A 12,814-nucleotide genomic window follows, 5' to 3' on the forward strand; every position below is an offset into this window, starting at 1 on the left:
ATATTTTTGGGAAGCCGGATATAATTCGAATTCGGTTTTGTGATTTTTTAAAATATTACTCGATATAAGTTTGACTTTTAATTTTCTAATAACGTGCAGTTTATAGGTTTTAGCTATCATTGTCTGAAATACGACAAATTTAAATAAAATTAACGAAACCGAAATATTTTTTTTTAAAATACAGTTGAACTACATTACCCATAATGCGGCACCCAATCGGTCGTCTTGTTAACCTCTCGCGGGCTTTGTTTTGATATGGCGGCAGGCTTCGAAACTTTTTGTCTGTTATGTTTTTATAACGCACAACTTCATTCCAGTGACACCGCTTTTCGTCTATGTTACAGGTAAATCACATGTGTTGTGACACTTTTATTAATATAGTAAATTCCTCTGCCTTGTCACTGCAATGTAAAACCTATAAAACAACTTTTTTAAAATCTCAAGTAAAACGCAACCTGCTAACAACGACCAAGTATGCGTAAAAGATGCCGTGCCTTTTAAATGTACCGAAAAATCTACCGACACTTACTAAGAGTATCGAACTTTGTGAGATAGGTATAGTTAGCTCCATGTCATAAATGCTCTCACGCTGTCAGAGATTCAGTCGTTTTTTCTTCATAACCCATCTTTTGCCTAATTTCGTGCGCTGTTGCTAGCCAAACAAACGCTCATTTAAAACGGACATCGCTGCTAAGGTGTAACGTTAACGTTTAATCAGTCGAAGCCAGATACTTATAAATTAGCTAATGTTATTTCAAAGTAAATCGGTTACTATATATAGTTTTCTTGGATCTGGGCATCATCTAGAGCGTGTTGTGCGCTGTTTATTCACGGTGTGATTAACCCTTAACCTGTCACAGTAATCTGTCGTTCAAATCCAGGATTAGCTAGCCCTGCCTGGGACGGCGCGGCCATCATGTCATCTCCAGTCGGGCTTCAGTTCTTACAGGCAGACTTCTTGGCCCGATGGATGCCAAGTAGCACCAGAGCCGGGGTGATCCTTAACCCCCGTTCGGACTTGGCTGGCTCTTTGCGGCACACTTCTGCAGTAGGATCCCCGTCCCTGAAGCCAGACGACTCCTTTGCCTCCGACTTCGCCCCTCTGCCTGCCTCGGCAGACAGCAGCTGCCTCGGCGTGGATGGATTTGCTGGAGGAGAGACGACTGGGACTGACAGGCCAGTGAACGATCTGTCCTCCGTGCCTCTGAGAAATTCAGATGGAGAGTTGGAAAGTTTGGATGAGATGGCAAGCAAATCACAAAATCTGCCTGTAACGATGAAACTAGAACAGGTAAGGCCATTTTTGTATTTTATAATCTCGTCGTCAAATTAAACACTACAAAGAATTTAGCATTCGGATTCCTCCCACTCTAATATTTGAGATACCCGACCATCTTAGCTGAAATTGACAGCTGTTCCCACTACGAAATCCAATAGCATGGCCATGTGCCTGAAGATTTAACTGCTGATCTTTCACATATAAATAGATGTTGTGATATATTCTGTTGATACCCAGAGAAAGTCCTTTAATTATAGTGGTCTTTACTGACAAGACTGAGGCTGAATGAGCACCTTAGTTATTTATATGTATGCATAGTTTTAACAGCTCAGCATATCAAATCAAATGTATATCGCTCTGCCCAACATGTTCATTGCTAATCTTAGGATATCTGTTTGTGTTCTAAAAAACCCCCCCAAAAAACATGAATTTGTGTAGACTTTGGTGTCGATTATCTTACTGCTTCCTGATAACTTAATGCCTTCCATCTCAATCTCACACACACACACACACACACACACTCTGCCTTGTCCTGCTATTATTAGTATTTCTTCCCCTAAGGCTATTTATGTTGGCAAGGACTCAAATAGTGACGGAGGTGTGTGCATGCAAGCCAGTTAGCATGTTAATATGGTAACTTATCAGCATGTGCAGAGTACAGTTGTGATGAGCACCCACAAATAAATATGCATGATGGAAAACACTAAGGTGGAATTAGTGGCAGTGTACAGGACACACTATGAATCATGCAGCAGTCTGAAGCCAGCTGTGTAGTTGAAATGTCTTTAAACCTACTGAAAAATGCTGTGAGACACTCTGGGTTAGTGCTACATACGTCACTAATTAAAATATAAAATTGTGTGTTTGTGCAGTTGAGAAAATGGCAGCAGCACATGCAGGAGCAGCTAAAAGCCCATCAGTTGGAGGAGCTGCTTCACCTACAGGAGGAGCAGCAAAGGTTGCTGGGAATGATGAATGAATCCCAGGACTGCACAGGAGGTACAAAAGAGAACAGTATTTATATTTTGTGTTAATCTGAATCTGCACTGTAAATAGTATCTTAAAGTATCAAATAAATGTATTTCAGATCTCAGATGAGTTTTGGAGTTCCATATGGTTGTGTCAGCTCGCCTGTTCTTTTTACGCAAATCAGTGCTCATCCAGGCACTTGCAGAACTATATTTTCAAATACTCAATCAATTCTGCTATGTCAAGTTTACTGTATAGGTAGAATGATACAAACATCTGTCATACAGAAGGGAGTTTTTTATTGCTCTAACATGAATCACCTGGTCTTAAATACACAAAAAACTGAGGAAATTTATTTTGATCCCAAAGAATTCTATGATCACAATCTGTTAATTACACAAGTCCAGTCCCCATATCCTGATTTTATAGCACTTTAACCTGGTTAAAGTGTTATCTGGTTATTTAGCAAAAAAAAAAAAATGTTTTTGTTTCATTAAGGTGTTTTGGAGAGTGTAATCAGGTATCTAAATCAAAGCTATTGGAAATACTCAACTGAAGTATAAGTACCTTAAAGCTGTAAAAGGTATATTACTTGAATAACATATACTTAGTTACTGTACATTCAATCACTGGTTTTTCCAAAGTTTGACAGTAAGTAAGATGGTTTCAAAAGTAAGTTATCAGTCTCCTTGACTACTAATAATTGAAACTGGTTTTGGCAGTAAAAACCAAAAACATATTGGTTAAAGCCTAATATGCATTCAGAGCAATACAGCCAGCTAAAGGCTACGCTTACTTTCCTCAGATTGTCCACATGGCTGTGGAAGTAGATCACTTCAGTGTGTGTTTCCCACAGGCACGTGGAACTCCACACAAGATGATCAGGAACAGCATGTCGATACGAGCCTTTGCCATGCGCCTGATGACGTGTTAATACAAACTAATGGTGTGGCTTTGACTGAGGACAACAACAGAACAGAAGATAAAGACCTCCAAGACAGGTAAATTACTGGATTCCAGTACTGTAGTTAGTGTTAAAATTAGATTTTAGAGATAAACCAAGCAAGACCAACCTTATGTTTAGTCTTTTGTTTAAGTGTATGTCTTGACAAACTTGTCTGTATGCATACATTGGTCTTGTGTGTGCACCTCCTTCTAGACCTATTGGGGGTCAGAAGAAGACATTTGAGGAGTTGTTGGAGGAGCAGCTGAGGCTGGAGGAGCAGAGGCTGAAATTTGCCCAACAACAGCAGGTCAGAGAATGTAACAAGTCTCCATACAAGAAGTTAAAAATCATCAATCAGTGCTAAAACACAGTGGACAGTGTAGTTCAAAGCATCAGAGTTTTGTCTAAATTCTTTAGATCACCAATGATTAAATTCTAAGTCATGTATTTGATTTATAGCAGACTGTGTGTAACAGTCTCAGTTTAGACTGATTGTGTTACTGTCACATGGCTCTGTAGTTACAAACACAGCATCTCCATTTTGGTGCATTCAAGAAAGCTTTCATATCTTAAGCTAATGATGCAATAAATGTAATGCAGTTCATATTATAACGACGTTATTTGTCGTCACCTTAACAGGGCCAAGATGGGGCGGAATCTGTACAAGCCCCTCCCAAGAGGGCTTTTTTGAAGCGAGGCGAGGGTCTCACAAGATTTACCAACAATCGCAAAGCCTTGTTACCAAAATTGGAGGTGAAGAAGGACCCCAAACCACAACTCCAGGCCAGAGTAATCTCCCGCAGCAACTCAGAGCCTGCAGCTCTCCAGAGAGGGAGCACAAATGGTGTCCAGCGGCTTCCTGTCCAGCGTAAAACTGCAACACTAAACAAGGAAAACAGACTGAAAGATCTCAGTCCCCCACCCCGGGACATCAGTGCTGAGAACAAAGCAGCATGGACAAAGTTTTTGGGTTGTCATCAAAGACAGAACACTGAAATATCAGACTTGATTCAAACTGACCCAGAGGTTAGACAGACCAAACAACTGGGGCAAGTAAAGGAGCAGAATAATAGGCGTGTGGGTCTGTCAACTCAGGCTACAAGTACCAATACTCAGCCAAACCCTGTAACCAAACAGGTGGGCATGGTAAGAGGGCCAGAGGAGATGGAAAATGATGCAGCTAGAGAGAAAAGTTGTGGGTCAAGACGGGAATCAGCAGAAGGAGGAACAGGATCAGAGGGAGGAGATGGAGTTCCACAGGACTCGTTTGAATTGTCGTTCCAGGAGAAGCTCCAACGTTGGGAGCACGACCGGCAGTTGGAAAGCGTGGAGCTCGGAGAGTTTGAGCTGCTGGAGCAAGCAGCTGAGGAGCTGTCCTTCTCATCCAACTCCTCCTTTGTTATGAAGGTACTTTATTCAACTCATTAGTGATTTTTGTGTTTTAAGTCAGGTATACAGGGTGTTATCTGATTATTTATGAATTCCTGCTCCTACACTTTTGGTTTTTTTCTGCTGCCCCCAGGTGGCCAAAAAACGGTTACTGCAGTTTTAAAAAAGAAATCCCACATGTCTTGTTGTTATCACCTATTGACTTTAAGGACTTTAAAGACGGTGTTCTGTACTTGTAGGTTCTTCAGATGGACCGACTGCAGGCTGCCAGGGGGCTCCACACACGACGGCTCTCTTCCACTCCCATTAAGTCACCTCCCAGAGGTGCAGTTCATAGGTGCAGTAGTGTTGGTAGTAGTGGTGTTGTGGCATGTAAAAGCAGTTCCACGAACTTTAATGGGTTTCTGGTAAGAGACCATACAGTCAAGAACAAAGTGAGCACTGAGGATGAGGAGGAACATGACAGTGGGAGTGAAGACAGGCAAAGGAACTCTGATGTTTCATCCTGTGGCGTCTCTGAAATTGACGACCAGGAAGTGGTGGTCGAACCACCTTTGTTTCCTAGCACTCTTTGCTTCCCTGCACAGCCTAACCCGCCATACGACAAGCGGTCCTATCAGGATGGGGACACTTCAGATGAGACACAAGTTGACGATGGGGAGAGCGACAGTGTACTCAGCTATGCCGACGAGTCCACTTTAATAGAGGACAAAGACGGGCAGCAGAACAGGGTTGTGTTTGATGACAACGACACATGGAACGAACTGGAGGACACTGCAGTCAGTGCAGCCAATGAAATTACAAGACTTCCAAAATTAACAGCCATTGGAATCTCCCCACCAGAGCGGACTCTGCTGAGGAAGGTAGCAGTAAGCAAAATTGTGGGGGTGGATAAGAGCACAGGTATCGGTTCAGCTCATCAGGAGCCAGATCCTCCTCCTCCTGCCTCCCAGCTCATGACAAAGTTGTTCCCTTCCCTGAAGCCAAAGGCCCAGAATGCACCTCTTCCTCCTCCTCCTCCTCCTGCTGCTGCTGCTGCTGCTTCTGTATCTCCTGAATCCAAAATGCCAGAGGTGGAGACAGGTGAGACAAAAACTTCTAGCCTTTTAAATTTAACCTGTATCAGTATTTTTATTCTGAGTAAACATTCAGCCAGGAAGCAAATTTTCATTGCTGTTCACACATAAATTTCCCATAGACATACAACAATTTTTTGCAACTTATTTTTATTTTGGCGAACAATATGGTTCTTATTTTTCAATTAATGTGTTTGTTTAGATAAGACTAACAGCACAAGGCTTAAAGATATTCAGCTCCAAGGACTATGATATGAACCACTTTGTTCATTTTGACCACAGCAGAGAGAGTGAAACAGACTTGAGATTGTGTGTGTGTGTGTGTGTGTGTGTGTGTGTCCTCCTCCTCAGGCCAGCAGGTCCAGTCTAGACTGCTGAGGGAGAGACTGGTTGAGCTGGAGATTGAGATTGAGAGATTCAAGAAGGAGAACGCTGCCCTTACCAAACTCAGACAAGAGAACGAGAAAAACCAGGAGAATCTCAGGTCATATATCTGTCTGCACTTAATGTTGTTTTAATGTTTTAATACCCCTTGACTTACCTATCAAAACAGGTTTACATTCAGAATCAGTCTTGATTTCCTGCTTGACACTGTTTTACAGTTTTTTTTGTAATTTTCTTCATTTTATTTGGTCAATTTTGCATATTTTTTTATGTGAGATGATTAAGTAAAATTGTTGATAACTTCTTAAAGTTTTCTTTGTGGTAACATCAATTATGTCTTTAAAGATCCAAATTTTTTTCAGAATTTTATGGCTTGTTCCAGTCAAGTTTTAGGATTTCTGAATTAGTCATTCCAACATTTTGCAAAGCATTAGCTGTGTAATATCTCCTTGCCTGTGTGATTACTTTGTTGTTGTTTTTGTAGAAAAGAGCGCTTGGAGTTTGAACAGATGAAAGCAGAAGAGTTGGTCAAGTTTGAAGAGTACAAGAAAGAGGAGAACAGGAAGTTGCAGAAGGAACGCAAACTGTTTGAGAGGCACGCCGCGGTGGCCAGAGCCATGCCCGACAAGAAGGAACGAGAGGAAATCCAGGTGATACACTGACAAAACTTGCTCCATAGGATAGTTAAGTTGACTTCACTCTAAATGCACTTTCTTTAAAAAATGACGGGTGTGCAACTGTTAACTTAGTTCCATGTACATGAATGCAATGTGGAGCCATTCACCATCAGTTGAATATCTGCTGCTACAAGGTATTGGCATAAGTCAGAATATTAACCTTGCTATTCTCAAACAATTAATGAAATCATTTTGGCTTTCGATGATACTGTACAATACTGTGTACTTTTACTGTACATGCTGTGTTTCAAAATCAATACCAGTTGAAAAAGCAGCTCACCCGTTCAGCCGCACAAGAAAATGTTGTGTGAAATGTTGAAATAGGTGGGACTCCCTTTGAATCTATCCTTGTCCTCTTTGCCAGGCATTGAAGCAGCAGCTAAGCTCCCTGCAGGAAGAGCTGAGGGGGAGGGAGAGTCGCTGGTCATCCACACACACCCGGCTGCGGCAACAGATCGACTCCCTCAGGCAGGAGAACGCCGCTCTCCGAGACGAGGTGCCCACCTGGCCTCTTAGCTTTTTTCTAACGAGAGTTGTAAATCCACATACGCACTGAGATGTATGTGTTTTAAGTTTTGATGCATGCTGTCTTTTTTTTTTTAATTTAAGATTCATTTGTTGGAAAAGCTCCGCCTCAGTGCCTTGAAGAAGAGCCCCGTCAGTGCAGAGAAGGACAAGGAAGTGAAAGACGGTCCCAAAATATCAGAAAACAGTGTGCCATCTGTGACTAAAGGAGTGAAATTTGCTGTAAGCGCATTTAAACTATTTGCTTTGCTTAGACATTACCTGAAAGGACTGATATATTGAACTAAAAAATTTAAATCCGTGTGACTGGAAGGTGTGGGAGGAATTATGAAAAAGCCGTAAATCTGCATCAGGTCTCTTTGGCAGACCCCAAATCTCTCACTGGCCAGATTCCATTTTAATTTCCAGACTTGTGTGGAACCTTGTCTCAGATATATATTTTTTTTTGACATTGGGAATTCTGTTTTTCAGAGTCCTCTTGACTCCAGAGGAAGCAGCAGCAGCATCCCTCCACAGAATAGCACTGCTGTGACCACTATAAGAAGCTCCAAGGATAACAGTCAGGGTGCTACAGGTAAGCTTTCCATTCACATGGTGATCTCTACTGCTGAACAAACATAGATGAAGACATGTGGGTTTTTGCAGACCTGCAACTTCATAAGGCTGTTTAGTTTTTAGGATGAAATAAGTAATGACTGAAAGTAATGTATGATGGATGTAGTCCAAGCAGCCTCCAGTTGGTTGTTTCGCTTACGCTTATGTTGTAGTGATGAACCAACAAAAAGTTATCACCAAACTGCAGTTCTCCTTAATGTTACTGAGTTTTGTATTGACGTTCCTGTCGGTTTGTGATGAGCGTTTTGGTTCGCTCTCACCGCTTTGGTTGCAGCGAGCAACCGTCTTTAGCGAAAAGCGCTAGAAAACTCACTACCTGCACAGCACCAAACAGCAGACACATTTAGAGACTAAGTGTTGGACGCAATGAGGCATTAAGAAGCTACAGAACCTGATGTTTCTCTCAGGAGTTAGTGAAGACAAACACGACTCCAGCGGAATATAATGTTGGTCTATTGATAGCTGTGTATGTAGCTAACTATGTTATTAAGTCCACCTTATTAATGTAAATGATAATGTCAGGTTTGTTCTTTGTCGATTCATCTGCTGATTTCACAATTAATCGTTTACTCTATAAAATGTCATAAAATTAAGAAAAAACTTTGATCAAAGTTGCAGAAAGTCCAGAGTGAGTTCATGATTCATTTCATCAGCCTTCAATGCACAATGCAATGAGTCTTGTGCATAACTTAAAAACTTGTGTTTTAATAATTCAGAATGGTCAAGATTTTTCTGTTATGTGTCAGCAGGGATAAAGAGCAGCCTGAGGAAGCCAGCAGGGCCAGGCTCCTCTTCCTCATCCTCCTCTTCTTCCTCACTGCCCAGCAGGAGGACAGAGGAGAGGTCAGCACCCGCCAGCAAGAATCAGGACAAACCGCCAAGCGAAGAAAACTCACACAGCTGCTCTCCGGTCAGTGCTGTTGGAGCATATTTACTGACATATACCAAAAGAGATGACACATTATGACATATTATTTGTGTAGGGACAACACAGAGGGGAAAATGTAGCATACTGGGTGTACTGGGCAACTAACAACAGCTAATTCAGTGTTATTTGAGGCAGCCTCAACATGCTGCTGGCTGTCTGTCAGGGCTCAGTCGCTACACCTGTGAATAAGAAGTTTTTGTTTTTTTTTCTCATTGCAGAAAAGAGATTCTCTGCCAAAAGAACCAGAGTGCGGTGAGGCTGAAGAGCCACAATCAGCTCAGGAGGTTATCACACACCCTGATGGGAAGGTGAGAAAGTGGAAAGATGGGTCATTTTGAGTGTGAAATCCTGAAAACTCGAGAAAAGACAAGATGTTTTCAACAGCCTGAGACTCCACTGGGGAAAACTGTCAAGCAGGAATACTTTTATCAGGTGGCCTTAACTTGGATCTCAAAGGATAATCTGTGGTCTGTGCTTGTGAACAGCTGACAATCAAAGATCAGCAACTTTGATGAAACATTACTTGATCTTTAACAAGAGTTTGTTTGTGGTTGTTGATGTTAGAAGGTGCTGATGGAGCTCTGCTTGTGATCCTCCCAGATAGAGAAGGTTCTGACCGGTGGTGACCGCCTTATAACGTTCCCCAACGGGACCAGGAAGGAGGTTTCAGCAGATGGACTGACAGTCAAAGTCACCTTTTTCAACGGAGACACCAAACAGATCACGGCCGACCAGAGAGTGGTGAGACATTTCTGACATGTCTCATAGCTTTCCCCAGTCAGGTTTTCTCGGTTGAGATTTGAAAACCAGTCAGGAATTATTGCAAGCTCCTATAAAAAGACGCATGATGCAATGATGAGTTTTCATGGCTTTGTGCTGCTCCTATGCTCAGCTGGGATTACCTTCTTTGCTGAGATTTAAACCCAAATGTGCTCCATGAGTAAAACTGAACAAAACATCAATTAGCATTTTTCAGCCCAACTAAACAGACTGCAAAGCCAGCCATTTGACAACTGATTTGACTCTGTGTACTTGGAGCGCTTACAGTAGGAAAAACAGAGCTGTTAACATAAGGGTGCACATGCGCCGCGATGCGCTTGACGCAGCTCTGCTCTTTGTGCTCAGATCTACTACTACGCTGAAGCCCAGACGACACACATCACCTACCCAGATGGCATGGAGGTCCTGCACTTCCCCAACAACCAGACTGGTGAGAACAGACAATCACTCTCACAGTTAATTGAAATATCAGACACTAATAAACCATCGACCCTAGCATAGGACCATGACATGGACTCGACTCTTTTTTTTTTTCCTTCTTCTTTGATTTTTGAGGGCACTACTTGGTGAATAATTTTTCAGTGCTCAGAGGGTACATGTAGTGCCCCCTTTAAGTGAACAGGGAGTAATTGTGACAGTGGTACTCAGATATGTTATTGAAGAAAAAAAATAGCTGTACCACAGTATAGAAATACTATTAGTAAGAGTGCTGCATTTAAAGGTTTATCTTTCCTATATTTTTTAGACATCTCCCTCATTCGTTCAAATGAATGGGTTGTTATCTGGCTTCTGCAGAGCTTAATGATGAGCTGGTCATTTGAATCGGATGTGCACTCCATCTGGGCAGCTCTGCATGAGGTTGTAAGTCCAGTCCCTGGTGCTGCAGAACATCTTCCATCTACTCAAGCAGTGTGCTGTCTGAATTACAGACACGACTTCATTGGTCCAGTCAGTTCTGCTGATAGACCCTTCTGTATTTTTCTTCCTACTCTTTCCTTGTCAAAAAGCCTGGCCCCGACTCCTGACTCACTGCTGTGCAGCACCTTTAATTTCACTTTAATAATCCAGTTGGCAGGTGCTAACCACAAATTGCACATCAGTGACTGAACCCACTGTGGTTCTGATTACACTTTAATGTACACTATACACCTTTTTCTTTTCTTTTCAGAAAAGCATTTCCCAGATGGCCGCAAGGAAATCATTTTCCCAGACCAGACTGTCAAGAACCTGTTCCCCAACGGCAGGGAGGAGAGCGTGCTGACAGACGGGACCATCATACAAGTCAACCCGTAAGTAACAACTGCAGCTGGGGCTCAGCTTACTGCCCCCGTTGTTGGGAGTTCTCATTCAGCCAAAATTATCATGATGTATAGATGTACTAAGGCAGTAACTCACAATTATTTCCCATAATTAAGTAAGCTGATGTTTGTTTCTCAGCTTTTTTCTGCATGTGTTACATGCTGCACTGTTCTTTGGATGGATGGACAGACGGATTTGAGCTGTCGTTTGATTCAGACTGATGACATGAGTTTCTATTTTGAAATGTCACTTACCTCCACCTTAAATGAAACTAAAACAGTGACTGTGAATGCATGCTGCCTCTCTCAGGGACGGCACAAAGGAGATCCATTTCAACACAGGCCAGAAGGAGACCCACACGGCCGAATACAAGAGGAGGGAGTATCCAGACGGAACCGTGAAGACGGTCTACGCCGATGGCAGGCAGGAAACGCGCTACCCCACCGGACGGCTCAGGATCAAAGACAAAGATGGCAATGTAATTGTGGACAACAGGATGTAGAAACACGGTATCTGTAAGGATCCTGAGGATAACTTCAGTAACACCATGATTCCTGCTCTACAGGGAGGTCAGAGGCTAACTGGTTGGGATTTAGTTCTTTTCTATTTCAGCTCACTTCTTAGTACTTCTGCATGCTGCCAAAATCAGAGCCAAATTTACAGCTGACAATCCACAGTAAATGAGATTTATTTGAAAGAGGGCAAGCTGATTCTCCTGCTCGTTAGAACTCTTAATGAGCTCCTGCCAAGGTGGTTTCATATCTCCTGGCTCAGTTTGAAGGGGCGGGCAGGTATTCAAACAGATTGTGTTTGTGATGACACGGTCAGTACCAAACCCTGGAGCAAGCTTACCTAAATGGAATTCAGCTGTTTTTTTTGGCTTGTAGTTTTTATTTGTACATCTGCATTTCCTGTTCCCATTCCCTGTCAAATTAGCTGTTGTGAAAAAAGGGTGGATAGGAATGAGAGTGATGTAGATGTCCAATCAAACACTTTGTCCAAAATTTACTCTATAGTGATACAAAAAGCAGCTAAGCTTGTAAACACAAGCTGCAATAGCTAACATACTAACAACAGCAGCTAAATGTTCAGTCGTGCATTATCATAAACACTATTTCCTGAATGAGAAGTAAAGCACATTCACACTAGCTGGACATTAGAGAGCCTTGAGACTTTGTGTGTTGAAGCTGAATCAGACTGAATTTTTGTAAACTTGCAGTCCACCTGGAGATTAGCAATGTGCCAACAAAGTAATTTTTTTCTTTACTGCTGTAAAGAATGCAGGTTTCAAACATTTGAGGCATAGTCATTGGACTTCAGGATACACACGTTTTGTCAACAGGAACTTTGTTGGCGGGATCAGTGATGCAAAGGATGTTTCATGTCAAAAAAAGGTATCTGAAGTTTTGCAGCGAAATCCCTTATTTAGTCTAATAAGACACTTTGTTTATGACCAGGACATTTTTGGCTAATGATCTACCACCAGACTTCATTCAGTCCTACAAATCTGAATAATTTAACAATAACGTACAAAGTACATTTTCATTAAAGTCCTGGAAATTATGAAATGCTCTGCAGAACCAAAATGTCACCTGTGTGTGAAAGTCAAGCAGGAATATATCCTTATTGTGTGTGCAGTGCTTTGGGTTTTAAGTGTTTACATCAGTTTTAATTTGTAAATATGTTAAATGCATATTTATGTTCTTAGATGATTATATATTTTTTGTAAAATAAATTTTAACTTTTTTTTTTATAAATTTAGAATCATGAATCTTTTTCTGAATGAATCTGTTTTCTTAATTATTGTGAAAGTGTACCTCTGCAGGAGAACTCGGCATGATAGCCTGCGTATCAAAGTGTGTGTGTGTGTGTGTGTGTGTGTGTGTGTGTGAATGGCTAAAAGTGACAAGCGGTGGAAAGTGCTATATAAATGCAAGTTCATTTACC

General features: G+C 41.8%; 1 protein-coding gene across 6 annotated transcripts; it reads left to right on the forward strand.

Annotated features, from left to right (window-relative positions):
- The first annotated feature begins 106 nt into the window (after nucleotides 1–106).
- On the forward strand, nucleotides 107–12,736 carry cenpj (centromere protein J). 6 transcript variants are annotated; one of them, XR_006844660.1, is made up of 19 exons: nucleotides 107–344; nucleotides 882–1,291; nucleotides 2,152–2,278; nucleotides 3,105–3,249; nucleotides 3,408–3,501; nucleotides 3,834–4,601; nucleotides 4,823–5,666; nucleotides 6,011–6,143; nucleotides 6,528–6,693; nucleotides 7,085–7,216; nucleotides 7,330–7,467; nucleotides 7,717–7,819; nucleotides 8,607–8,770; nucleotides 9,007–9,096; nucleotides 9,389–9,529; nucleotides 9,914–9,998; nucleotides 10,364–10,426; nucleotides 10,576–10,643; nucleotides 10,737–10,785. XR_006844660.1 is itself a non-coding variant. In XM_046403716.1 (18 exons), exons 2-17 carry the CDS (start codon nucleotides 917–919, stop codon nucleotides 10,626–10,628), a joined length of 3,558 nt encoding a protein of 1,185 aa, XP_046259672.1. In that variant the 5' UTR covers nucleotides 107–344; nucleotides 882–916; the 3' UTR covers nucleotides 10,629–10,643; nucleotides 10,737–10,858. The 6 variants fall into 6 exon arrangements, 5 of the variants coding, with proteins under 5 accessions (XP_046259672.1, XP_046259673.1, XP_046259670.1 ...); XM_046403716.1 differs by lacking the exon at nucleotides 10,364–10,426 and having other exon boundaries at nucleotides 10,737–10,858; XM_046403714.1 differs by lacking the exons at nucleotides 10,364–10,426; nucleotides 10,576–10,643 and adding an exon at nucleotides 11,177–12,736 and having other exon boundaries at nucleotides 108–344; nucleotides 861–1,291; nucleotides 10,737–10,857.
- The last annotated feature ends 78 nt before the right edge of the window (nucleotides 12,737–12,814 follow it).

The sequence above is a fragment of the Scatophagus argus genome, chromosome 11, assembly GCF_020382885.2.
Source record: "Scatophagus argus isolate fScaArg1 chromosome 11, fScaArg1.pri, whole genome shotgun sequence".
NCBI lineage: Eukaryota > Metazoa > Chordata > Actinopteri > Scatophagidae > Scatophagus > Scatophagus argus.

Bases quoted from the DNA above. Each gene is read 5' to 3' on its own strand.
- cenpj (XM_046403714.1), top strand. From the start codon at position 917: ATGTCATCTCCAGTCGGGCTTCAGTTCTTACAGGCAGACTTCTTGGCC. The intron at 3,250-3,407 runs GTAAATTACTGG...ACCTCCTTCTAG, and splicing joins GATAAAGACCTCCAAGACAG to ACCTATTGGGGGTCAGAAGA. The intron at 9,999-10,736 runs GTGAGAACAGAC...TTTTCTTTTCAG, and splicing joins CTTCCCCAACAACCAGACTG to AAAAGCATTTCCCAGATGGC.